Here is a 27,258-nt window from a genome sequence, read left to right on the forward strand (position 1 = left end):
ATTAGAGTCCGGTACATTGTAATGAGCAAGAAATTCATTGCGAGATTAGGCATTGTCCGATAAGCAATAAATCGATTTTTTAATTTACTTTAATAATTCGACAATCATTAGCACGTACATGTACGCTTATGCGAACCTAACGTGATTCGTACAACGAAATTTCGTGAGACAAAATCACACTTTTCGAGGGACGGCGTTTAGTGACTGCCAAAACCTCGTTCTTCCCTAGCTTCGTTAAAATTCGCTTCTTCGCGTAAAAAAATTCGTTTCATAAATGTCGAAGAAAACGAGATAGATAGAGAGAGAGAGAGAGAGAGAGAAATATTAATATCCTTGTTAAAATCAACAGTAAAACGCAATGTCCTCGTAAAACGAAAAGATAATTTATTTATACAGTAGAGCCAGACAAATATGTAACGGCTGCATCGCATTGTGTCTTTTAACTATACGCGAGTGTTAGTAGAACATTCGTTTCCAAGATAAATTCGTCGACAATATCACACGCCATTCTGTTTTCAATATCGTCACTCTCATTTTTTTCCCCCGCCTTTTCTTCAACTCCACTTGTTTTTGCATTTCCAGTATAATTTTAACCGACGATCCAAACAATGCACTTAAGCAAACGCATGCGCGCACGCACGCACGCACGCACATTTTTGTTTTTTTTTTTCTTCTTCTTTATTCTTATACGTATCTTATCGTCAGCAATAAGTAATTTAACACATCCCAGGCTACTTCAAGTTTATTACCTTATAATGCTATCTCAATAATAAAGACTTTTTCGTTATATCTGACAATTTAAACGAGCGCTTTATTCTCGCAACGGCCACTGCGATATCATATTACAGAGCACGGATAATGCAAGCACAAAGTGATAAACCAAAGGCTCTCATCTACAGTCATAAATAACCTACCACACCGCCAAGGCATTTTCAAATTCAAATCTCCGCGATGCGTCTAGCAAAGCGATTCATTCAGATCCACACGCCTTGCGCCAGCCAGCGAGCCCAAGGGTTCGTAAACAAAGAAAACGGGAAAGAAGTAAAAAAAAAAAGAAGAAAAAAAAAACGAAAGAAAAAATAAAAGACAAACAGATAAAAGTAGCGCAAGGCACTTAGCCCGTAGCCTACGCCGACACGCCTACATTGAGCGTTCCGAGCAAAGGGAAAGCAAATCGGCGACTGTACGCGTAACCGATTCCTCCAGTTTCCTATGGCCCGAGCCCGAGGCCAACTTGGGCCCAGTCGAGCCCAGCCACGTATATTACGCACCTCTCTGTCCGTCCACGCATCCCCCGGATCGCGCACCAACACGCTCCCGGATTCTAATCTAATCGCTACTTCATCGCGCTTTCCGATCTCGCAACTTTCCCGCGATCGATCGACGTACGTAACGGAGTAAAGAAACGGCTAGGGCGATGTCTGTCTGCGATACGCAGTGGCGGCTCCGCGAAAATGCCGAACCCCGGCAACCGGATCGGTGCGGTACTACACCTGCGTCAACCTCCGCTCGATCGTCCCCTCCGCCCTCTCGAGCGCCACGGCGAGCTTTCGAGCAGCAACCCAAAATGTGGATCAAAGTACTCGAAACCTCTTGCGCACAATGACGTCCTTTCATGGGAGCGTGCGACGCATGACGACGATGGCTTTTCACCCGTCTATTTATAGGCGTGCGCTGGCATTTTTTTCCTTGCACGCTGGCTTAACGTGGCCTTTAAGGTCGAGTATTGATTTGTCGCGCGGCGCGTACTCTATTTACGGTCTGGGAAGGACTTCCGGTCGGCTATGCGACTAAGGCAAATCGGCCGATCGGTAACGATAAACAGCTGCTTGTAGGTAATGCAATAAATAAAAGTGCGATAACACACCTGCACACATCGGCCAAACCAAGGATCTTTGAAGCGAAAATGTCGTTATGGTTAGCTCGATCCTTGATACTCTCGCTCCCAAGGCCAATCTTACAACTTAAGGATCGAGCTGAAATTGTTGAAATCGATCTTACTTTACGGGGGCTTGCGACAATCGTCCCAAGCTGGCCTCCTCTCACCTTGCGTGCTTTTGCATCAGCGTTGCAGCCATCGTCGTCGTCATTATTATCGCTCGTTATCATCATCATTATCATTATCATCATCATTATTATTATTATTATTATTATTATTATTATTATTATTATTATTATTGTTATTATTATTATTATCATCATCATCATTGCCGCTGTCATTGTTACATTGTCTTAATAGTCCGAATGGAGAGACAGCCAAGAGTCAAGTGTTAACGATAGCGTGATTATCAGACACGAAAATAATGAAAGAATAGCAACGAGCGCGAAGCTTGATGAAGCTGTTGCCGGCGTAATTTTGGCTCGTAGTATCGAATCCTGTGATTCATTCTCGGTTGCCAGTCGATTAAAAGTACACTATTTTAACTCCATCGGTGGCCATTGCGAGTGCGCGAATCGCTTATTACACTTGACGAAAGTAAGTGATGAAAGCCATCATGTATATACATGAAAGAAATGTCAAATCGAAGGGATTCGATGCTAATGTGTCGTGACGGCGGTTATTCACGATCTCCTTATCCTCTCTCGTATATTCGTCCGTCCCCCCCTCTCTCCGCCCCCAAATCACGGGCGTATAGATATAGCACGAGGTCTCGAAGGGATATCGAGCCCGCAAATCTGCCCGCTAAAATTTTACTAAAATAAAACGATGGGTCGTGGAGCTGTCTAGAGGGGGTAATCGGGTTGTGATGAGGGGTGTTGGTAGGAGGGAAGGTACGGCTTTCGGCACGTCATTGCTCCCGGTAAGACGTGCGATTCGCGACTGTTTCATAGGCTTCCACCAGCACCGCCAAACTTACCGCCAAGGAAGATTGAAAACCTAATTTGTATCATCAGGTAAGGGGAAAGGAGCGGAGGTCAATAAACCCGGGGCCTTGCGTGCTCATACGGAGGTGGAATTTATGTGGGCGATGAAATGAGGAGTAAAAACGAGAGAAGAATAAAAGAAATAGTGGGAGTCGATGGTCAGGGATATCATGTATGAGGCGGGACAAGGGGACAAAGTGGATCTGGAGGTGTGGCGGGGGATATTTGGTGTTGGGGAACGGGGGAGGGAGTTGCGAAGGAAACGCCAGCGTTATAGCTTGACTTTTTACAGTGATTTTGGCGCGGCGCCCACCCGCCCGCGCGATTTTTCGACAAAAGTTCCTCTCGACGAAATTAATGATGGAACCTCGTGGAGTGGACGGACGCAAGCTCGACAATACATAAAAATAGCCCGCAGAAATCAAGTTGCTTGTGAATATTATATATTTCGAAAATGTACAAAATGTGTTTATAAATAGAACACGGATTTTCTTCCGATGCACTCGGTGTGCTGAGCTTCGTCTGATCTCGTTCTCTCGATCTCACCCCCCCCCCATCACTCTCACGTCCTCACTCACTCACTCTGTCTATCTCTGTCTCCTGCCCTGCCCTCGTCGCTGTCTAACTTCCGGCGTTACACTACATTTTTCAAATTATAGCGAAGCAAAGGTTGATCGATAAAAGAAAAATACACTTGAGAAATGACTGTTAAAATACAATGCTGAAGACGTCGTGCTTATGTTTTGTATACGATATGCCATATTATAAATAAAAGCAATAAGCAAGAAGCAAAAAGGCAAAAGGAAAAAGGAGAAAAAAAGCAATTAAACGACTTATCGCGCGGTATGAGCATACATGCACTACAGTTAGCAAATTGACCACTCTGCGTGGCTATTTAATAATTTAACTTGTTTTTATTGCCTTTTTCTTTTCCTCTCTCTCTCTCTCTCTCTCTCTCTCTCTCTCTCTCTCTCTCTCTCTCCCTCTCTCCGTTTTTCTTTCTCTTTGATGCTCGATTTTGCGGCTCGCGTCGAATTAATCAATTCAACCAAGTCGAAAATATTTACATCGATGTACGAACATTCCCCGTGAACTCCACGCTTGTATCAATAATATTTATTTATTTATAATCTTCTCTTTTTAATAAGGCAGCCTTTCTTAGGATGCCGATGGGAGCTGTGAGAGGGGGACGACGGCGACGATGATGACGACGACGACGACGACGACGACGACGACGACGACGACGACGACGAGAAAGCGCGCTATCGGGACAAAAATATCGACTAATTAATCTTGGCCACTATTTTTACTCGTCGGATCGAATATTATCGAAGGAACATTTCAATTTCAAGGCATCTATCTCGCTTGCTCTCCTATATGCATCGGCGGCAAACGCATCGAGTGGAACGACGACTCTCCACAAGTTCGAAGCGTATCAGTAAGAAAGAATGCAGCGCCGGATTCGGTCCCTTTTAACATTCTACGAGTTCTTTCCGCGGATCGCTCGTATTTTTCAGAGGGCCAAGGGCATAGGGAAAGCGCCTAGCCGAGCGTCCGTAATAAAAATCGAGTTTAATCGCTTAGGAAAAAATCGCTCCGACATTGGCACTCACTGCGTATTCCATCGGTCTTTGCACTTCCCGCGAAATATTCAAGACACGGCTTTGGCGAGGATTCGAGCTGCCCTCCCCACCCACCCTACCCCACCTCCCTCACCACCTCCCGTCACTCGTCGCGACCCGCCCAATAACAAAATGGCTCGGATGCAAAGTGCCAAACTCAAGGAGACGAGAGGACTAATTAGACATCCGTCAAATTATAACCAATGGCGGACGATGGCTTTTGAAAAGTCAGGATTGTCGCGGATGAGTAAGAAAGAAAGAAAGGTATAATAATCAACGAACCTTTTCGACGACCAAAGGGTCCGAGGAAGGTGCCGTTTCTGCCGATAACGTTGTCGTCGATGTAACGCAGCAGCTTGCCGGCGTCCTCGCCCCTCTTGGCCGCGATCGACTTGGCCAATCGGGACGAGTGCTGCTGCTGCTGCTGCTGCTGCTGTTGCTGTTGTTGCTGCATCTGCGTCTGAGCCTGGACCTGGCCGAGGCTGGGACAGCTCGCGCTCGTCCCTACACTTCCCGTGGCTACAGTCTCCTCCACCAAGGCGTTAATCCTGCGCTGCGAGCCACTCCAGCTCTTGCCGCCGCTCGAAATCTTCACGCTGCAGCTCATCCTCCTCTCATGTTTGGCTAGCCGAGGTGGAGAGCCGCGCGCGTCCTCAGCTGTCTCGCACTATCCCGCCGGGACGAGACGGGATCGACGGTCCCAAGGGGGCCCAAATGAACCAAACGTAAAAACCAGGCGCTGGCCACGACGACGCTAATTGTTGCCCAACTATTAAGAGCAGTAGTAATAGCCGTAGTAGTAGGTGATAGTAGGTTGCAGTAGTAGTAGTAATAGTGGTAATAGGCTGCGATCACGCACGCGCGGGAGGGCCCAATTTCCTTCTCTTGCCCCCGTCCGGCCTCGTACTACTGCGAGACCAGTTTACAGCCGCGTTTCCCTTTCACTCGAGCCGCGAGATTTACGCGCCTCCTCGCCGTCGCGCATTTTATAATGATTTTCCCTCTCTCTCTCTCTTTCTCTCTCTCTCTCTCTCTCTCTCTCTGTACCTTCTCCTCGTTCTATCGCTCTTCCTCAATGTCTTTAATTCGTGCGCACGCTCCGCGCACACACAGTGAGCTACGTACGCGCGATATACGCAGCCGGGGCCTGCTTTCGTCCGTACGCGGTCCTCGCTCACCCGTGGCCTACTGCTCGACGTCGCGCTCCGTGACCGCGGCCGCCGTCCGTGAACGGGCCTCGCCTACCTCTGCCTTTACCTCTCTATCTATCTCTATCTCTCCGTCTTTCCTCTGTCGAGGAGAGTGCGCATGCGCTTTGGTTGCACTCGGCTACGCAATTACGGCGCCGGCTCTCGTGCCGTGCTTGGGTAAGCGCCGAGCCGAGACTGAATGTCTGCCGAGGCTCGGTGCAGGCGTCGGCCGCGGCCGCTGCGTCGACGCCGCCGCCGCCGCCGACTCCGCCGCCGCCGCTATCCTCGTCGACTCGAAGGCGGTTCGCCAATGACGTCAGCAGGGAGACGACGACGGTCGACTTTTCGCGCTTCGTTACGTACGAACGACGAATCGCCTGGGAGATGCGCGTAAGCCATTTTCGGAGGCGGAAGAAGAGACGATCGATCGTCGCATGCGAGCTGATAATGCGTGTCTTCTCTCGCAGTCGTGAGACGCCGAAAATCTCGAAGGAAAAACTTTTTTTCTTCTTCTTCTCGACATTGAAAATACGTTTGACGTTTCTGCTGGGAAATCAATAAAGGTAATTAATCATAATGATGATGAGGACGATGACGATAGCAATGATAATGATCATGATCATAATAATGACGCGATGATGACGATGATGAGGTCGACGATAAAGATAATGATAATAACAATAACAACAACAAGAAAAACATTAATAATAATAATATTAGTAGTAGTAATAATAATAATGATGATGATGATGATGATGTTGTTGGATGCACACAATGTAAAGAGAAGTAAGTATCATTACTGTTCAATGTTAAATCGATCGATAACTTGAGATTCTTTTTTATAATTTTTTTGAAAAACTTCATTACAAAACATTATTGTTAATGTAACCAATAACATTATTGTTAACAATAAGGTATACATGTTTAGATATATATGTATATATATATATATATATATATATATATATTAGTTTTCAATTAAATACTGGCATGCTTCATATGTATAATTATGAGGAAGGAATGCTACTACTTAAATTATGTAACTGAGTAACTTTTCATATGAAACGGAGTTCTTACAATTTCAACTTGCACCAGGAAATAATTTAAAAGAGATCGTTGATCTTCTAAAACTGTAGAATGCAGTGGGAAATTCTAAAATAGTTAAAATCCCTGGATTTGTGTAAGTTTTCGTCTAATTATGAGCAATTATTTGTATTCGAACGTATAGAAATTACTTAAACGACAACACTGCTTATTAGATAAAAAACAAACTATTCATCATTTATTTCAAAGCAAATTGAAAGAAAATTTGAATTATGATTTGTCAAATGATGTAATGTATTATAAAGATTACGTAGAAATTGTCAACAGAATAGTTACTACAGCGATATAAACAATTATGTAAGTATTTTATAATCGAAATGGGAACATTTAGAAAACAAATATTTTACATTGTTATATCACGTATAAAAAACATATATCATAGTCGAAGAAATTTCTAAAGATTGTATATTATATAACGGCAGTTATCATTTTATGTGAAAATGACATATTGACCCTTTTGTTTTATTTATTAGTTTTATACATTACGATATTTTCTAAAATACATATATTTCTTATCTAAAATAATTATTAAATTCTACGATTTACATTCATAGAATCGATAATAATTTTTTAATGAATACTTTCATGATATTTTTACATTGTAAAATTAATGCCAACACTTCGATATACAAACTGTTGTTTATTGTCATATGTACAAAAAAAAAAAAAAAAAAAAACTGTAAATCGTAGTATAGAGAACAAAATATTTTTCACTAAAAATATTTATTATTATTCCATTGATATAGTAAAATGTGTACTAAATTTACATCGCTTTTTTAAACAAAAATATTGCTAGAATACTTTCGAGTAAACTTTGAAGTTGAAATTCATTTCATAAGTGCATATACACATTACTTGTAAACAACATGTCCGATCCATTCTATATGTTTCTCGTTCGACTCTTACTATTGAATAAAAAAATTTCATTAATTATTAAGAACAATATTGATAATGATTCTTTTAATTATATTATATTTTGAATAATAGCAGAGATATTTAGAGACAAGTTTATGAAAAATGACACTTAATTTACAGTAACTCGTTTATGATCCGATGCAAATAGCCAACAATTTATTTGACATGTCACGTGACTACAGAAGCCTGACATTGGGTGTAGTTACGCATGTATGACGCTACCAACAGGCAATTTTCGTAAAATAAAATAAGGCAATTCGAAATTTCCTTCGCTTTAACTCAAAATTTTTGCGGCTAGTTAATTAACGATAAAATTTCTTCCTAAATATACCTTTGATGCGTACTGCTGTTTTTTTTTTTTTTTTTTTAATGCCAGAACTCGTGTTTGGAAAATCATTTTGAATTTCTCCGTAACTACGTAAACAAGACTCAATTAAACTTAATAGCATCATGTTTTCACTTTATTTTTAAAAATGTTTACGGTGTCTTAATGATCACAGTATAAATTATCAATAATTAAAATGCTAGAGACTTAATAATGAGAAATTCTTCACTAAGGTAAATACTATCTTAGATAAATTTAATGCTACAATTATAAAATTAACAATATTTCCTTAAAACGATATAATAACGAAAATAAATACTCTACACTAGTTTACGGAATATTGCTGAAATGAAACAATTTTGATTAAAAATTAATGTATTAAAATTGAAATTATGTATAACTATTTATTTGATGTAAGATTAAAAAATATATAATACGTATATGTTAATAATCAATGAGAAAAAAAAAGATAAAATAAAAAATGACAGTATCTATAAGCTTTTATATTTACAAGCATATCTATCATTTTTCCTGTAAAATTTCTCATATTTATTTATTTAAGAGTACAAATTGTTAGAACTGTTATGCAAGTTACTGAGCCAATAATCATGTGTAATAAAATTATATCTATTCAACACAGAGTTTTATAAGCTTGGATTTCCGATGTCTCGGAATGCACAATTATAATGTTTAAAGTCATATTGACTGTAGTATTAAACGAGAGTTAACATTATTAAAAAAAAAAAAAAAACAAAATGTATTTAAAAATTAATCGTAATACTCTTATAATACAGAAGTTATGTTGAATGACACAAATTCTTTTTTAATATAATAAAATTTTTGAAAATACAATTATCTATCATAATGTTTTTTGATTAAACAATTTATTCGTAATATTGATAAATTGTAAATTCCATTATATATAGCAAGTTGGTATATATTTTTTTTTATTAAATACTAATATTCCTAATCGAATTCTTGATAAAAGAAAAAAAAACAATTGAATTGTTGATTACTATCTAATTGCAGATGTGTATGGAAATTTATTTAGATGCTGTTATCGGCTTATATCATAATACTTACTAGTTGGAAACTGTTAGCTTAATTATATCAAAGCAGTAATTTCGACAATGGAGATGTAAATTTGTCACATAGACCAACTAATGTGAATTAAAATTTAGAATAATATTTAATAAAATAAATCAACCCTTTTAAATGATATTTCTTATCAGTTAAATTAGAAATAATTAAACGACATGTTTAACATAAAGTAAAATAATGTATTACCATATTTACTGTATTTAATAATGCATTTATCGATAAAAGAAAATTTCATATTATATATTATTGTTTTATCAATAAGATTATCATTGCTTTTAATTATACCTATGAAAATAATATTGTTTTACATAGATCCTATTAACTGTCCGTTTATTTAATTAATTTTTGTATTCTAATTAATTTATTGATTATTAATATTACTTTGTCTTCATCAGTTTTTTTTTTTTTTTTTTTTTTTTTTTTCATTTTTTTTTTTTTTTTTTTTTTTTGTTGTCAAAAATTAATTAAGAAATTTAATACAAATTAAAATGATAACAAATATGCGCAATGAAATATATTTAATTTTGTTATATTATATGTTGCTATATATTGGCAGATATTTAATTGTAAAATTTATATTGCAATTTTATCACAATTAAAGCTTTTAGTAAAAACTTATTCATTATTTTCCCAGAATATTAATTCTTATACGTACGCAGTTCGCAATAGAAAGAAAAAATACCGCAATAAAAAATCAAAAACTTCTTTATGAAATTACGTATTTTAAATTATTCAAGTTATAGTAGATATGTAACGGCTCCGCGATTATTAACGCGAATCGCTAACGCTTTGAACTAAAAAGAAAAAAAAAAAATATTAGGAAATTGCATTATAGCGCATGAGTTTGAGATATCTTAGAATATATGCAATATTAATAATACGAGATTACGTTAAATCTTCATAAGCTAAATTTAATTGGCTAAATGTGTAAATCAATTGCACAGGGGCTTCGGAATGTAAATTCTCACTAAATTAAAATTAAAATTTTCTTCCTTATATCAAGCGAATAATTTCATCTAAAAAGCGCTCCATCATTTTTATTAATGTGAAAAATCACTTTAATGCGCAAATCCCATCTTACACTTAATTCAACGCTTTTATTTATTTATTATATACGACGTTAATGCTAACAATTCATGGGCATAATCATACGTCGCAGTCGCATATCAGTCAGGAGGTATATCATTTGTTTTAATCCGAAGAGCATCAATTAGAATTATTAAGCTTAAAATTAAGCTCGGCGTATAGGGAACAAAGAGATCGATACAAAGAAACCAAGACTTTTAATGCGACAACATGTTTTCTCCTCCATTAAATAAGTATTTTTTTTTTCTCCTGCCGCGCAATTATGATAACGCCAAGTACGATTATTACCGCTGTATTACGAATGCGCGCGTCAAGCATGACTGAGACACAGCGAAAAAAAATGCAGGCCAAGCGGCCGTAATTAGTCGAGCTCGATTCGTCGACGTCGTCGTCGCCCATTTTCATTGGATTGACGTTCAAAAGGGCCAGCAGCGACGACTTTGAATAAATGTAGTTGGAGCTCGACGCTTGGGTCGGCGAAAGAAGCTAAGTAGTGTAAGGTGGTTGGGTCTATCGGCTCTAATTCTCTGGGATTCCAAACGATCCATAGCAACGGGCGCGTCCCTTGCGTGTTGCCAGTGCGTTTATGTGTGTGCGCGCGCGCTTTCATACACCTCCCGACCGAGGCTCCTTCTCGCTCTCCGCCCGTTGCTTCGCTTTATTTGCCTTCGTAAAGCCCGGCCGCTGACCTGCTCGTTCCAACACCTCTCTTCGCTTTTGGACGGCTGGTTTGATCGGAGGCCGCGGATCCTATCGAAGAGCATCGTGCGCTTGCATCATGCTGGAGTTACAGAAATGCACGGACCAAGATCTCAAGGTCGCGGCGGCGATCGAAAAGAAGCGCCAGATCGAGGAGCAGAGGAAGACGAGGATTTTTAATCCCCGGGTTCGTCGAATTGGGGTAAGAACCATTCGTTTCGAGATACATACGCGCCGTTAGCTTTTTGTGGTTAGCTCGGATTGGAAACTCGTTAGCGGTAATTTTTATATCCAATTTTTAATTGCGTCATTCTAACGGTATAATTAAGACTTGACATTACTTTACGTTTGCTCACGTGTTTTGGTCACTTGAGTTTTTTTTTTCTAAACTTTCAATAATATCAGTTTACTTGATAATACCAGCAACTTCTATATCAATGCTTTTTTTTCTATTATTTTAAATTAATGGCGACGACGCATTGAAAAGTCCTAATTAATATGCATAAAGTTTATTAAACGTAATATAAAGTGTATTGTCGGTGCGTCGTTATGTTAACTTTTTCATCGTCGAAAATCGCTCCATCAAATACGTGTTAAAATCAATAAATTATGATGAACTTGTTCAAAAATATGCTGTCCATACAATTATCGTATAATAAAAATCACAATAAATAACACTACCACCGCCACTACCACAAACGCCACAATCACAACATCATCAACCACATGACCAGCACCACCAGCATAAAGAACAACAAGTATGAGCTGAGAAAGGCGCTGCTTAATTATCGGGTTGAATCAATTTTCAGCGCTTTGGCATAAAATTTGATTTCGAAACCTCATTGTCATCGTGATGTTGTAGATAGATAAAGAGTTTTTGGACATGCAAGTCGAGGAGAAGAAGCAGCAGCGCGACTTGGAAAGGCAGAAGGAATGCAGTTTAGACGAGGCTTTGCTTCGCAGTAGCAAGTTGGCAATTATGCTCGCAAAGCAACAGGATGAAGTACGGAGTGTTTACTTCTTCTTCTTCTTCTTCTTCTTCTTTTTCTTTTTACTTTTCCTTTTCCATTTTTCTTCCTTTTGTTTTTTCTTTAGTGTTTCATTGAAAATTTTCAGAATATACGGGATCGACTTTTTGTCCATTATATTGCAGGAAAGGAGAAAAGTGAATAAGGAGATCGACACTTTTCGCCAGACGCATCAGAAGCCCGAATACCGCCGGGACTTTGATCTCTACGATCCCGAATTGGTCAAAAAAACCAAACCTCTGAGGGAGACGGACAACGACGGATTGGGGCCCGCATCCGCGCAAAAGTACAATTCTCTTTACAAATCAATTGCCATTCTACGGCCCTTTGTCCTCTATGCGTTCCGCGTTCACTTCGCACGATGTTAGCCGTCCTTGTACTTTTAAAGCTTCCGGTTCAGAAAAAAAAAAATTCGAGTCGAGTTCTGGTTGGATTAAAGTTTTATTAACTATTCGTTCTCACTACTAAGCACGCTCTCGTTAAATTGCAAAACGCATCTTCTTATCAACGAGTCCGCCGTACCCAAGCGCCTAATCGCTGGAACAGTAAAATCGACGATACATGAAATACCGAAGGCTCGATTGAGTCATACGTAACGGCGAACGTCAAAGTCAATTTCCCCCCGGAGGATCACGATTCTCCGAACCTAACAGGAACATCCCATAAATCGAAGGAAAAAATGCCGACGCGACACTGCTGAAAGAGCCAAACGAGCCACCCATTCAGTGAGTACGCGGCAAAAAACGAGCGACACACTTAAGTTGTTTTGTGTCGCGGGGCGGGTAGATGGTGAAGGAGGGGTATGGAGGGGGGATCGGTCCTTATTCGTCGCGCGAAGAAAGAAAGGGCAGGCCTCGGGAGTGGAAAAGCGGACTCGCGAGGCCGGCGACGACTCAGCTCGGCTACGTAATTGCAGATTCGAGGGCGAGGACGCGAACTTGGTGTGTCGCAGGAAGGAGCAGAAGGAGCAAATGCTGAGCTGGATAATGCAGCAGGTGCAGGAGCGGCGACTCGCCGAGAAGGAGCGACTCGAGGCCGAGCGCGAGTACCAGGATGCGCTCCTCTCTAGGGACAACCGGGCGATGGCCCTCGAGACCTCGGAACGAGATTGTCGACGACGACTCAACGAAGCCACCGCCAAGTTCAATCGAGCTCTGGTTCGTAGACGAGCCCCAGCCACCTCACGACCCATCTCATCTAACCTTCTCTGCGTTTGCGTTCGTTTCTCATCATGACCACGTGATTCGTCCGTCAGGCAAATGTACTTTGTTATTTTTTTATGGCTGCCGGTGCGACTGTTCACATCGTCGTCGTTGTTGGCGCCTTCGCCCACGTACGGAGGACTATACAAAATTTTAATTTTTAATTACAAACTCGGTAGAATATATAAATGTATTTATTGCATTATTATTGCATTAATTTGTAAATTGCCAATTTGATGGGAAATACAAATTGCGCAAGAAATTTATATCGCTATCGTTTTGCGCACGATGTGAAATTATACATTTCCCATAAAAAATTTAAAGAAAAGAGACGGTGAAAGGAAAGTAAACAAAATCAGAGTCTCCACTTGTAGTATTCACAAGCAATTCGATTCGATATCGCAACTCTAAAACACGCCCTTTTTCCTTCAATTTTCAATGTCACTCTTCATGCCCAATAAAACTCCAAACCGGACTAAACAAAAGTGTCATCATTTTTATTTCAGTTTTTTTGTTTTTGTTTCGGTTTATTATATTTATTTCCTCGATACAGACCATTAAGCATTAAGAAAAATGTATACGATTGAAGCCGATTGGCCGAGTAGTACGTGTTCGTACGTCAGCGAATTGTCTTTGATGTAGATTAAGTAGATTGAAATAGATTTGAAGCAAAATTTCCGTGATTAGACGTAGCATGTCGGAGAACGAAATGGCCCGCCCTACGAGTGCGTTTTATCGGGCGCTTTCGCGTTATCGTAACAGGCGAAGGAGAAGGAGCAGCGCCAACGTAACCTCGAGGCCCAAGACGACGAGGACAAGCGGGCGGAAATCTACAACCACGTGACCGGGGATTTCCTTACGGAGTCCAAGGACCAGGCTGAAAGCACCCGGGGACCCGGTCGGCCTCTGGCTAACCGCTACAAGGGCATGACCTTGGATGAGCTTCAGTTTTATCGGAACGAGCAGACGAGACAGATGGAGGAGATCCAGGTACTTTCGCTTTTGTTCGCGAGAGGTTTGGCTAATCGTGCGCTACTTCGCTGTTTCGGGTGGACCCGTCGTGGGGGAAAATTATGGCTTATAATTGGTTGCATTACGAGCCGCTTTCGCTCGATGACTTCTTCGAACGATAATTCGGTATTGTCGAGTGCGCCGAATTTTCACACTTGGTCGGCTTTGACTAGCCGGAGGACTTTAGAACGAGCAGGCTTTGCTTTAATTAAAAAACTAGCTTATGAGATTTACAATTATGGCTTGTCTAATAGTGAAATAGTGAAAACTTTGAGTGAAATTGAAAGGACCAGTCCCATTGTGCATTCGATGATTCGTTGAAACATTGTATTTGTTGTGATTAAATTGCATGTAATACAATCGGAATGATTAGACTTTTCTCGTTTCTATGTAGACCGAGAGTGTCTGGAATCATTTATTAGCCTCGACATTTTATATTGCATTAGTTTTGCTTTAATGTACTTCCGTACATTTTTGTTGATACCAGTATTGCTGAATTCATTTTTTGTTTTGTTTTGTTTTTGTTACAGCGAATGAGAATGGAAGAAAATAAGAAAAACGAAAACTGGGATAAACTGATGAACGGTAACGCCAGAGCTGCGGAATCTTATCAGCGGGAGTTGGATCGCAAAAGAGCGTAATATATATATATATATATATATATATATATATATATATATAGACAAGCATACATATCCGTATATATGTATATATATATATATAGCATAAACTTACAAAAACAGCGTTAAGAGATTATTTTTTATTTATTTGTTTATTTTTTTTTTTTTAATTGACACTTTTTCTTGTATTTTATAGCGAGCTAAACAAGCAGATTGCCGAGGAAAATCGACAATTGGCGCAACAACATAAAAAGCATCAAGATTACTTAAATCGACAGGTTTATAAAAATAAGCCCAGCTCGGAATTTTATGAACAATTTAATAAGAGTACTAGATAAATAACAAAATATTTATCACACTATATATTTATCACACCCCTCGAAATTTTATAATGAAATCATACGTAATTATATGAAAGAATGCATTCAATAAATTTATTATGTCTCGTTTTTAAATTCTTGGTTTCACCTTATTTAATTTGCCATACCTTCGCAGTTAGCGCATTCTTCTGTTATTAGTGGAAAATTCTATTCGATAATCCAAATGATATAAGTGATTGTGTTAACTATTTTTCTGTTACCTTCCCGAATCGTAGATAAATGTACAAGTTATTAAGGCGGTTATACGTACTTTTCAACCATCAATATAGTCAAATATTACTATTGCAGAACATAAATATTATTGTAAATAATACATGTTTTATATTTTATTCGAGTATACTACCACTTTTTTTTATTTTTTATTTTTTATTTTACCAGATGATGAGAAATTTAATTGTATCTGAAAAGTAAAGCATAATTCTCTATTTAAATATTTTCCCAACACGCCTTTAAATCGTTATTTACGGGGTGAAGAAAATCCTTGTAAAGCATATGTTTGATCATAGAATTATTAATGTTTTCCTTATATTCTGATTTTGGTGCAATTAATTTTTTATCGTGATTATTTAAACCATTTAAAGATTATTCTTAAGCATTTTATAATAAAAAAATTTATTGTGTATCAATGTAAAACGCTCGAAATTTTCGAAAATGAATCAATATAAATCTGTCAACTTTTATGAGCATTTAATATAAAAATTTACATTATAATGATAAATTCAACAATGCTAGGATTCACTTAGTTTTTCAAAAATACAAAATACCATTAATCTTATCATTATTATTTCATTGCGCTTATTTTAAAATATTCGTACTATTTCATAAATTTGTATAAATCTTAGCAATATATTGTTAAAATATTTTATTTGGAAATTTAAAATTGTGTTTACGTTTCTACATTGTTTATGTGCGTAAAAGTCATCTTTTAATTCAGTTTGATAAAAATTATCTTTTATTTGGTAATTTGGAAATAAAATAATTAAAAAAGAAAAAACAAATATCGATAATAAATGTTTTTTGCGTTGTATCTATCTATACAATTTTGAATTATTATGTTAATTAAAACTTAAGAAATTTCTTCTTTTTTTTTTAATGTAAAAAAAAGAACATTTTAAAAAAAATTTATTATTGAAATATGTAAACTCAGCATGTTTTAGCTAAAATATAAGAGTAGATGTTTTTATTAATTTATGAAAAGAAAAAAATACTTTATATTTCACTTTGGTAAACTACCGCTATATTTTTATTTTACTTAAATATTATATAATATACATTGCATTAAATTTTTTTAATCCAGTACTTTTTTTTGTTTTTTTTTGACATTTTATTTTAATTACTATAACTATTAATTGATATAACGTTAAATAACAAATTAGTCTTACTAGTGTTCGAATATGCATTCAAATTTAATACTGATACTTGTTATTTTTAGTCGCTTAAAACAATAATTTTATATATTTATACAATATCGTGTAAAAATATATTCTTTTACATTCTACTTGGCAGTTATTACCAAATTCTATGAAATAGAATTTTCAAATTTTTCAATTTCCAAAACATTTTAATTTCAGTAGATAATTACTTTTCATACAATCCGCTATTAATATATACATTTTTATTACACAATTTTTATAGATGATTAATTAAATAATTTATATATATATATATATATATGTTTTCTTTTCCTTCAAAATATCAATTCGTATTCTATAAAAGCTTACACAACACTTTATTTAACCCCACTTTCTCTCAATTTTAACAATTGCCATTTGAAAAACGGATAATGAACTTGAATTTGATTTGTATTCATATCAATTGGTAACGTAATTTTTTGATTTCAATACTTAATCATGTCATGTCTTCAATAATACAAACACATATAAAACATAATGTGCTTCCAATTTTTGGAGCAAGTGTAGTTTGTATATTGTTTTTATTTAAAAATGGACGCTTCATTGGGATGGGACAAGAGTTTGCGTCTAATGTGTTTACCGACTTCGTATAATGAGTATGATATATTTATTTAGCAATTATAGCCTATTATCTAATATTTATTCATTTGTTACTGTAAAAGTAAAAAATGTTTCAAGAATCAGCAACTGAAGTAGAGGCAAAAGTGTTTCAGCACAAGTAAGTTCTAGGTTATGAGAATGTTATTTACATAAACTTGTACGACCTAACTTTGTTACAGATTCGTTGATCAAAATACAATATTACACGAATATGAATCAATTATTACTTCGTTAAAAGAAGAATTAGGTAATTGTAAGGTATAGTTAGCTTTAAATATTAAGTATAATAATTTTCATAAATCTTATGGTAATTAATGTAATTTTATATCTTGTCCTGTCAATGTTGAATTAGTTGGAACAAAATAAGCTTCGTTCGCTAATCGAAAGTCTTCAGAAAGAAAATAAAAATGCTAATGATAATATTAATCGGTCTTTGGCGGAGTGCAATCATGAAAAATGTGATAGTGTTATTTATGATCATGAAGCTATAACGAATCTTGAGAAAAGAATTACAATTTTACAAATGGAAAAAGATTCTGTTTTTCAACTTTGGCAAATGTCTTTACAAACTATCGATGCTATGGAGAATGAACTTAAAACTATTTACAAAAAAGACACAAGTGCCACAGAGAATCCACAATTTTATCAAGAACAAATAAATAATATTAAAGAAACGTACTCAGAAGCAATAATTACACTTGAATCAAAACTTGTAGCAGCTAAAGAAAATTTTTTTACCCAACAAACGGTATGCGAAAAGAGTAAATACAGAATCGAGCAATTAATTCAAGAAAAAAATGATATAATTCAACAATTAAGTATTTATCAGCAACAATCAATGGAAAAAGAATCGAACCTTAAAGAAACGATAGATTCATTGAAAGGAAATCTAGGTGAAGCTAAGTATGATTTGAAACAAATCAAGCAAATAAAAATAGATTTAGAAAAGAGGTTAAAACAAGCCGAAAAATATGCAATTGTTATGGCTTCAAAAGATCATGAAGCTAAAACTAAAGTGTCGGAAGCTGTTGATTTAATAGAATCTGCAGTCAAAGAAAAAGAAGCTATTTTGAGAAGGGAAGCAAGAGTAATTGAAGAAAAAATGAAACTTGAATTACACCTATCCAAATTATCCGAAGAATATAAAGCTCATTTGGAAGCAGAGATGCTTAAAGTGAAAGAAACTTATAATAAAAATATTAAAAAATATTTATTAGAAATAAAGGAATTGAAGTCAGAATTAAGAGAGCAGGGTACATTACTGGATAGATCACAAAGAGACTATAGGCTAGTTGAGGAAGAATTAGAAAAATTTAGACAAGGCTCGGATAATTTATTCTCTAAATCAAATATGAAAATTTCCAATGGTGAACAAAATTTACAAAGAAACGAATGTACATTACAGACAAATGAAGATAATTGTAAAAAAGCTATTTATGATGAAAGAATTCAATTTTTAGAACAGAAGATTGGTAATTTACAAGAGAAGCTGTCTAATACCAGTGAAAGATTGAGATTCTTTCAATTTCAGAACTTAAATGGTTCGGAAGATCATACGAGAGAAGGAAATGATCACACAAGAGAAATTATGGAAAAATGTTCAAATTTTGAAAGGCAGTTATCTCGAGCACTTATTGACAAAGAGTATTTAAGCAATAATTTACATGCATTAGAAATGTCGTTTGAGAAAGAAATACAAAGAAGAAATCATGAAAAAATTTTACTCGAAAGTAAAGTTCATGATTTACAGGAGAAAATTACAAATACAGAAAGATCTATTCATTTAACAAAAACATTATCTGATTGTACATTGGATAAACGAAATAACGAACAACGAACGTAAATATTAAATATATAATTTAATACAATAATTAATGTCTATTTTGAAATTATTTGGAAATTACATTTCATGTTTATTAGGTTGATAAACCTCAAATCAATTGCAAGTATGGCACTGCAAGAGAAATTCGATAAGAAAACGAGGGAATTAACTCATCACGTTGAAACTCATCAAAAATTGAGCAACAAGTAATTATTATGAGAACATAAAGCTATTAAATGCTTCAATTTAAATTAAATAATCTTTATGCGATTCACAGATGGAAAGAAGAAGCTAATTCACTTACGTCAAAATTTGAAAAACGTACCGAAGAATTTAAAACCAAAATTAGTATTTTACAAAAACAAAATGATAATCTGACTAGAGAATTACTCTTTTATCAACAACTTCTTGCTCGTTGTAATACACAATTTGTTGAAAATTATAATAGAAATATGGAAAATCGGTGACCTTTGCTCAAAAGTACACTTACACAGTTAAAACAGTAACATAATTTATTTTTAAAATACATAATTTTGTTACATAAAAAAATATTTTTAATATGATAATCTAGTTTTTTTTTATACAATTTATTTGTAATATACTTTATCTATGCAATTTTAATACTTTGATAATTTGATTTTACAGATATTTATTATTATTTATGTGTGACGTTTATTAAGAGATATTCACTAATGAAACGAAACTTAAAGATGAAAAATTTGTATTGAGTGAACAATTAGAATTATATTAATTATTATTAATATATGAATTATACAAAGAAATTTTATTAAATTTGCAATGAAAATCTAATTGTTAGTAAATACATTTGAAATTTTTATGTTTTTGAAGCAATGCAAGCGGTAAACAAACTTGGAAACCAGTACAAAGGCTCATCTCCATTTTGTTTATCGATCCAAGCTAATCCTTCTTTAACCATATGATCTAATGCCTTCTGAGCCCTTTCGCTTTCCCATTTTAATTCTTTTTGTAACAAGGATTTAGAAATGAATGCATTTCCTGTATTGTTTGTCTGCTGTAAAACAGCTGTATGATCCATACTCAATTCTCCTGGAACGGATTGTACTAAATATTTTCCTTTACTAATAGGAACAACGGAAAATCCATTTCCTAATATTTTAAGTTTTTTAGCCGATGCTAATAGATCTTCGTTCGTTATCTCTTGATGTTCTTTACGACGTCCTCTTGCTTGAACCAAACGATCTCTCAACTCATCTAAAGATATCAATCCTCCATTTTTATAGTTTGTTGCGAGGCATACCTCAACAATTTGAACTGCAATTTCATAATAAAAATCTCCAATCCCAAGAACTGACCAAAAGCCTTTACCCGATGCTAAAGGATCGACGCCAATCGATGCGCACATTTCTGTAAATTGACGACGAAATTGTGCATTCTTTTTTATTTCGCTCTTATGCTTAGAAGCAAAATCCTCTAAATTTATTCGAAATGTTTCCAACTGCTTAGTCATCTGTTCAAACTGATTCTCCTGAAGCTCCGTACCTTTATCTTTATATCGCTCTTGTTCATATTTTTGCTTATGAATCGCTCCTACTCCTGGTTTCCTTCTCATTTTTGATTTAATTAATTTCTTTATACTATAAAAATCGGCATTAAGGCTTAGAAAAATTAGAATTAATTATTTCATGTTAATCCAAGGTATTATGCCATTAAAAACATCAACATAATTCAATAAAATTTCCAAATATACAAAATAAATTATACTTTAAAGAAAACAAGTTAAAATTAAATTAACCTTAAATAATCTTGAAAATCGGGCTAAATTCCATCCATTCGACATCAATCAACCATTCCTCCTATAAACTTGATGAGATTCAATTAAAATCTTGGAAACGGCATTTCTTATGCACGTAATAACAGGCTACTGTACCACATTAACACATTATCACTTCGTTTAAAGCTTATCAAGTGATGGATAACAGAATTTAATTATTATACGCAATACTGTAAACGCAAATTGTAATTTGCTATTTTATAATAAACCTCGATGTTCGATTTACTCCCTTCAATGTGGCAGTCAGCAGCATGCATTGCGAGAATATGAAACCTCTTCTTCACCGACCAGATTGTTTATAATTTAAAATTGATTAACTACAAAGAAGCCTCATCATTACCAAGAAAAATCTATCCTCCACTATAGCGGTAAAACATTAAAAATCCAATGGATTTTTAGTATAATAAAATTAGTAGGTAAAACGTAGGTGGCGCTACGACCTCGTATTTCTTAATAATCCACCGATTCTCGTTATAAATAATATGGCAATTATATTGCGGATAACTTTATTTATTTGTAATATCCCTGAGATAAAATAAGATGCGATGTTGCGTCTTAACATTCGGATAGATAATTTTTTTCTTACTTGGCTACATTATTTTCAATTAAAATTTCAAGAAGTCTGAAGTCTCGATAAACTTAATGTAGGACCTTTCAAAAGCATATAAATTTATTTTCTACTTGAAATGTCTACGGTAAAACATTATCAAAGTCACCTCTATAACTATATATATAAACATTGATTTGTAATTTTATTTCATTACATAATACTATGTTTAGATAAATGTAATTTTAATCAATAAACTGAGATGATGTATGTAAATATTTGACGAACATCTTATATACTATTTGTTTAATAAACAATCTATTCGTTTTAGAATTTTCTTAAATTTTTGGACAAACTGAAACAAACGAAGATTTACATTTTAATTAAGTTAAATTCGTAAAAATGTCTATGTTTTCAAGACGATTTTGTACAAATTAATTTCTATGGTATATATAAATTAAACGAATGTTCAAACAAATACTACAGACTTGTAAACGATCTAATTATTAATAGGTGTTTTATCGAAGATTACACAAATTTGTCTCAACAATTAATTTAATTAAACATTTCATTGATGATTTTTTTATTTTCACGTTTTTATCAATGTGAGAGTCAAAAAAAAAAAAAAATGTTTTTTCAATTAAACCGTTTTTACATAAATCCATCGCACTATATTTCCTTTTATTAATTATTTTTGATGAATTTCCCATTTTTTCGGCCTACTCTCGCTCCAATACTTAAAAGTTCTGGCATAACTTTGTATCCCAACTAACATATTTCATGATATTCCATTAATAAAAATATACTTCCATAATAGCCCATTTCTATAATAATATGGAGAAAAAAATCTCTAACGCTAGTTGATGAAAATCGCAGCCATACCAATGGCAATGAGATGGCATATTTTCTCGCACGAATGTTTTTGTAAGCGAAAGCAACAAAATTAAAAAAAAAAAAAAAAAACAACAAAAAAAACAAACAAACAAAACAGCAATTGAATACTCTGACCTTTACATGTAATTCTTATCGATAGTTTAATAAATTTATAGATCGTAAATATGATTAATTTACAATTGCAGTGAACGATATATAATTGCTCATTTTAATTATTGATACTTAAATCATTTATTTTTAAATATTACGTAATTGTCACGCTCTTATCGTATTTACAGCTTACGATCACTAAATTTTATCGTACATTTTAGATAATTATGAAATGTTAGAGGCTTGCTTAAGCAGAGCTCCGATTATTTATATTATTTATATTGATCAAATTCAAGCTTTATATTATTAAATCTGTGTAATTAATTAATAAAATATTTGATAAAGAAAAGTTATACTCTTTAAATAGTTGTTGTATATTTTATGTATCTTCGTTTGTATATTTGATAACACCGACTTCTGTAAAAATTTCCCTTAATTGTTAATCCACGCAATTTCATTTTTATATTTATAAGATTAATATTGATATTTATTTTTATAATATTCTTCAGAATAAGAAAACTAAGCATGCAGTGTAGGTAGATGATATTTGATGGATTTTTTGACCTTGGTAATGTCCATCTTAAAATTTTTCACATTTAGAGTACTAAAATTACATAGTGACAGCTCGTAAGACAAATTTAAATGCACAGAAAACATATTCGTAATTAAAGTGACTTCAATATCATTTTATTATTCTTTTTTTCTTTTATCGATAAAATAAGTCAACACTTGTAGACAAATTTGGTTTTGATATATCGAAAATGCAGTTTGATTCACCTTTTTTCTTTCTTTTTTTTCTTTCTTTTTCGACAGTACATAAGTTTTTATATCAATAACAGGAGAATTTAATCGTAAACCAATAGCTTTTCTGACTTATGGTTGATCTTCGACAAACAAATATGAAATGTTAAATCGATTATATGTTTTTCCTTCATTTTCATAGAATTTCTAAAAATTAACTAAGTTAAGCTAAAGAAAGGAGGTACTTAACATAAATTAAAGCTCAACATAACATGAGAATAGAATGAACCGCAAGCTAAGCTTGCGAGCTAAGAAAATCCCATAGCTACGATTAAGATTGGAAAATTGTTGAATTATACTATAAAATTCTACAAATTTCCTCTTCGTGTCACAAGTAACAACAATACTTCCTCTAATAATAATGTATAGTTGATTTATCGTTACCGAGTTGCAGTGTGGAGAGGTGAGAACCGAAGAAACTAGTCTATATCAGATTTTAATATTTTAATAAACTATTTATATATCACAAAATGCTCGAAAGTGTGAAGCATGTATTTTTAGTACTTTCGGGCAAAGGTGGTGTTGGTAAATCAACTGTAAGCTCACAAGTAGCCCTTGCTCTCAAAGAATCTGGTTTTAAAGTGAGTACCTATTAGGTATCTTAAAGGTTATGTTGTTTTTTTGTTTTGTTAAAGTATTTAAAGGACTTTAATTGCTCGTCGATGTTTAAGCAAAAATTGTATTTATTTTTTAGAACTATATTTTAAATTCTTATATCACATGTTTCTGTCTTTTTCGTAAATAGTCATGTTTTGATTTTTCCTAGCCCAGTAACAGCACAATTACAATCTTATTTTAAAATTCATTAATTGTAATTGAACAAAATATAATTATTTATTTGTCATGACAATATTGTATATATTATAATGGTACGATGTTTCAAGTGTTGGTCAATATAATTTCTATAAATACGCCTTTTAAGTAATTGTTTATTCGTAGTTAATTAAATTATCCTGTTATATCTTAGTCTTCCTATTAATTTCAATAATAAACGTCCAATTGTAGGTAGGTCTTTTAGATATTGACTTATGTGGACCGAGCATACCCTACTTATTAGACTTAGAAGTTGAAGATGTTCATCAATCGAGCGAAGGGTGAGTTAAATCGCTGATTCTATTTGAAATGATTAATAATGAAATGATAATTGTTTATAGGTGGGTACCAGTTTTTGCCGATTCCGAACAAAAGTTAGCAGTTATGTCAATAGGTTTTTTATTGAAAAATCGAAATGATAGCATAGTATGGCGAGGCCCTAAAAAAACAAGTATGATTAAGCAATTTTTAACGGATGTTGTCTGGCAAGATATTGATTATCTTATTATTGACACTCCACCTGGCACTTCTGACGAGCATATAACAGTAATGGAGAACTTACGGTACGTTTTTATAAAGTATCTGTGACCGTTGAAACGAATTTGAATTGAATTGAATTTTAAATAAATATGCAAATGTAATGCACAAACGTAAGCGTCACATTTTTTAGTTATAATTTAAGATTTATATTTAGATGTATAACTAAGTGCTATTAATTAATAACAAATTTAAGTCAGTAGATGTTTAACGATAGAATAAATTGAAACACGTACGTTGATTTCTAACATGAGCCGATTGTAAATTACGATTATTATTTTAGTAATGTAAAATGCGATGGTGCAATTGTTATTACTACACCACAGGCAGTGTCAGTTGACGATGTCTTAAAAGAAATTACATTTTGCCGAAAAACCGGTATACCAATAGTTGGTATCGTTGAAAACATGAGTGGTTTTGTTTGCCCATCATGTTCGGTAAGTTATCTGCCATTTCAATAACATTGTTTCATATTTACAATAAAATTCATGAAATGAAAATTGCTTTTGTAGGAGTGCACAAACATATTCTCTTCTAACGGTGGAGTCTCTCTTTCAGAAATGGTAAACGTACCTTTCATAACTAAAGTGCCTATTGATCCAACAATTGGTAAATTAGAGCTCAGAGGCCACAGTATTTTAAAAATGTATCCAGACAGTGAAATGTCAAAAGCTTTTAGTAAAATAGTATTGGAAATAACCAAAAGTAAAGAAGCATAAATAAATTGTACATTTTCATTTAAAAAATTTTCTATTATATAATTGCGATTTTTTACATTATTGTAATATAAAAATATTTTTACTATATAAACGTATAAAAAGTAATATGTTTTTGTTATTTGTACAAAGCTAAGATAGTCATAAAAAATAAAGGTATATTTATCATAAGTGATATCAGAAATATATTATTCATATTTATTTTTATTTCACTAGACTAAAAAAATTTCTAGTTTTTATAAAGCCATGAAACTTTAATTTATTAACTAATAATAAATCGCAAATATTAAAAACATATTTTCAACTTCCTAGATTAGTTTAGTCACTTTGCTTTAATATCCAATATTTAACAAAATTAAATTAAGATATTTCTATGAAAGATCTTTAACATTTTATTCTATTTTCATAAGTTTCCCAAAGAATTTTTTTATATTGTAAAACAGATGCTAATTTATCCTTAGCTTGCGTTATTCCTCGACCAACAACAACTAAATCTGCCCCTGAATTAACAACATATTGTGGCAAATTATATTGCTGGCCAAAGTTATCATTAGACTCGGTAAGTTTAACACCTGGTGTAAGTTGAATGAGGCCTGGTTCCGTGAAGTTATTCTTTTGACAAACAAAGCCAGTGACTAAATCTGTATCTTTGAAGTTAGTAATAGCGGATGTGACATAATTGCCCATACTCAATGCTCCTTCCGAGGACATTTCTGCTACTACGAAAATTCCTCTATCGTGTGATATAGCATCAAAATCATTCTTAATACTTTGGAATATACCGTTTCCAGAAATTGGATGCACTGTTATTAAATCAGCCCATTCACAAATAGCATAAACATCATTTTTATATTGGTATGATACAATTTGACCAATATCAGCAAATTTTCTATCTTCCATTATGAGAAAATTATGTTTTGTGGCGATATGTTTTATTTGTTCCACAAAACTTTTTTCAAAATCCTCTATGATGTCTACATGTATTTTCAAAACAGCTATATGTGATCCAGCAATGTCTGCGAGATCAAGAATTTCTTGACTTTTTCTATAATCAGCTGCTAAGCAAAGCGTTGTCTGCTTCTCGTACATTAATTTAAACAATTTAATAGCCATTGGATTTTTTGACAGTTTCGAACGCGAGATAAAATCTAACTTTAAGCGATCGTTATTATCTGTTTTTGTTAATGGTGCTTTAACTATTTTAATATAGTCTTTTATTACGTTTACAGATTCATCCGTTAATTTTCCAGCTTCGTGCAGATAATTTATAAGTTCCGTTATGGTAAACAGATTTTTAACAGCGATACCTGCATTTTCCAAATTCTTTTTACCACCCTGTTCTCTATCTACGATCACAAGAGCTGTATTAACATTAAGACCTTCCTTTCTTAAATCTGTAACAGTTTCTATAATGCTAGAACCACTTGTTATAATATCTTCTACTATAACTGGCCTGTCTCCTAATTTAAAAACACCTTCTACCATTTTTTTCATTCCATAGGATTTTGCTTCTTTTCTTCGTATTAGCATTGGTATAGATGACTCTGTAGAAATCACTGTAGCTATAGGTAAAGCAGTGTACGGCACTCCACATATGTGTGTAAAATTCTGCTCATCTGTAAGATTCCAGAGAAACTTTGATATTCGAAGCTGAAATAATTGAATGTCATGATTTATTTAATAGTTATAATTTCAACAGGTATATTCAAATTATTAAACGCATAAAGTATTTCATTTTTCTTACAAACAGTAAAAAAAAAAAATAAAATATTTGATTTAGAGCGTAATGTTTCTTTTAAATAAAAATTAATATCAAACGTACTAATAAGTCTGGATAAGAAATAATGACTCTCAAGTCGATATAAATTGGAGTTGGGAGTCCGATTTTTGTTACAAAATTGCCATATTTAATAGCACCGACATCGTAAAGCTCTGCAGCTAATTCTTTCAAATCTATTTTCATTGTTAAAAAACTAATCAAAATTTGTCATACATATATGTGTGTGTGCGTGCGAGGGTGTCTATATACATTCATATATATATGAATTAAAATTATAATACAAAT

At 34.1% G+C, this 27,258-nt stretch overlaps 5 protein-coding genes across 5 annotated transcripts; 3 read left to right on the forward strand and 2 right to left on the reverse strand.

The window, feature by feature from the left end:
• Nucleotides 1–10,957: 10,957 nt before the first annotated feature.
• On the forward strand, nucleotides 10,958–15,106 carry LOC105362151 (RIB43A-like with coiled-coils protein 2). The gene is made up of 7 exons (XM_011499503.1): nucleotides 10,958–11,109; nucleotides 11,770–11,910; nucleotides 12,061–12,221; nucleotides 12,852–13,092; nucleotides 13,900–14,127; nucleotides 14,679–14,785; nucleotides 14,965–15,106. The coding sequence occupies exons 1-7, from the start codon at nucleotides 10,987–10,989 to the stop codon at nucleotides 15,104–15,106; spliced, it is 1,143 nt and encodes a 380-aa protein (XP_011497805.1). The 5' UTR covers nucleotides 10,958–10,986.
• Nucleotides 15,107–17,058: 1,952 nt separating this feature from the next.
• LOC105362152 (intracellular protein transport protein USO1) lies at nucleotides 17,059–19,531 on the forward strand. Its single transcript, XM_011499504.1, has 5 exons — nucleotides 17,059–17,278; nucleotides 17,340–17,418; nucleotides 17,513–18,999; nucleotides 19,081–19,188; nucleotides 19,260–19,531. The coding sequence occupies exons 1-5, from the start codon at nucleotides 17,229–17,231 to the stop codon at nucleotides 19,447–19,449; spliced, it is 1,914 nt and encodes a 637-aa protein (XP_011497806.1). The 5' UTR covers nucleotides 17,059–17,228; the 3' UTR covers nucleotides 19,450–19,531.
• Nucleotides 19,532–19,768: 237 nt separating this feature from the next.
• Nucleotides 19,769–21,122, reverse strand: lsn (vacuolar-sorting protein SNF8). Its single transcript, XM_011499505.1, has one exon. It carries the CDS (start codon nucleotides 20,571–20,573, stop codon nucleotides 19,818–19,820), a length of 756 nt encoding a protein of 251 aa, XP_011497807.1. The 5' UTR covers nucleotides 20,574–21,122; the 3' UTR covers nucleotides 19,769–19,817.
• Nucleotides 21,123–23,546: 2,424 nt separating this feature from the next.
• Nubp2 (NUBP iron-sulfur cluster assembly factor 2) lies at nucleotides 23,547–25,239 on the forward strand. The gene is made up of 5 exons (XM_011499507.1): nucleotides 23,547–23,708; nucleotides 24,133–24,221; nucleotides 24,282–24,503; nucleotides 24,761–24,914; nucleotides 24,990–25,239. The coding sequence occupies exons 1-5, from the start codon at nucleotides 23,598–23,600 to the stop codon at nucleotides 25,194–25,196; spliced, it is 783 nt and encodes a 260-aa protein (XP_011497809.1). The 5' UTR covers nucleotides 23,547–23,597; the 3' UTR covers nucleotides 25,197–25,239.
• Nucleotides 25,240–25,446: 207 nt separating this feature from the next.
• Nucleotides 25,447–27,211, reverse strand: r-l (rudimentary-like). Its single transcript, XM_011499508.1, has 2 exons — nucleotides 27,016–27,211; nucleotides 25,447–26,843 (listed from the first exon to the last, which is right to left on the reverse strand). The coding sequence occupies exons 1-2, from the start codon at nucleotides 27,154–27,156 to the stop codon at nucleotides 25,578–25,580; spliced, it is 1,407 nt and encodes a 468-aa protein (XP_011497810.1). The 5' UTR covers nucleotides 27,157–27,211; the 3' UTR covers nucleotides 25,447–25,577.
• Nucleotides 27,212–27,258: the final 47 nt, after the last annotated feature.

Source organism: Ceratosolen solmsi, unplaced genomic scaffold, assembly GCF_000503995.2.
Source record: "Ceratosolen solmsi marchali unplaced genomic scaffold, CerSol_1.0 scaffold35, whole genome shotgun sequence".
Classification (NCBI taxonomy): Eukaryota; Metazoa; Arthropoda; class Insecta; order Hymenoptera; family Agaonidae; genus Ceratosolen; species Ceratosolen solmsi.

Excerpts from the sequence above, each read along its gene's own strand:
- Nubp2 (XM_011499507.1), top strand. The coding sequence starts at position 23,598 with ATGCTCGAAAGTGTGAAGCATGTATTTTTAGTACTTTCGGGCAAAGGT. Across the intron at positions 23,709-24,132 it reads TCAAAGAATCTGGTTTTAAA|GTAGGTCTTTTAGATATTGA; the intron begins GTGAGTACCTAT and ends GTCCAATTGTAG. Across the intron at positions 24,222-24,281 it reads GTTCATCAATCGAGCGAAGG|GTGGGTACCAGTTTTTGCCG; the intron begins GTGAGTTAAATC and ends AATTGTTTATAG.
- LOC105362152 (XM_011499504.1), top strand. The coding sequence starts at position 17,229 with ATGTTTCAAGAATCAGCAACTGAAGTAGAGGCAAAAGTGTTTCAGCAC. Across the intron at positions 17,419-17,512 it reads AAGAATTAGGTAATTGTAAG|TTGGAACAAAATAAGCTTCG; the intron begins GTATAGTTAGCT and ends ATGTTGAATTAG. Across the intron at positions 19,000-19,080 it reads CGAAATAACGAACAACGAAC|GTTGATAAACCTCAAATCAA; the intron begins GTAAATATTAAA and ends CATGTTTATTAG.
- LOC105362151 (XM_011499503.1), top strand. The coding sequence starts at position 10,987 with ATGCTGGAGTTACAGAAATGCACGGACCAAGATCTCAAGGTCGCGGCG. Across the intron at positions 11,110-11,769 it reads CCCGGGTTCGTCGAATTGGG|ATAGATAAAGAGTTTTTGGA; the intron begins GTAAGAACCATT and ends GTGATGTTGTAG. Across the intron at positions 13,093-13,899 it reads CCAAGTTCAATCGAGCTCTG|GCGAAGGAGAAGGAGCAGCG; the intron begins GTTCGTAGACGA and ends TTATCGTAACAG.
- lsn (XM_011499505.1), bottom strand. The coding sequence starts at position 20,573 with ATGAGAAGGAAACCAGGAGTAGGAGCGATTCATAAGCAAAAATATGAA.
- r-l (XM_011499508.1), bottom strand. The coding sequence starts at position 27,156 with ATGAAAATAGATTTGAAAGAATTAGCTGCAGAGCTTTACGATGTCGGT. Across the intron at positions 26,844-27,015 it reads TTTCTTATCCAGACTTATTA|CTTCGAATATCAAAGTTTCT; the intron begins GTACGTTTGATA and ends CAATTATTTCAG.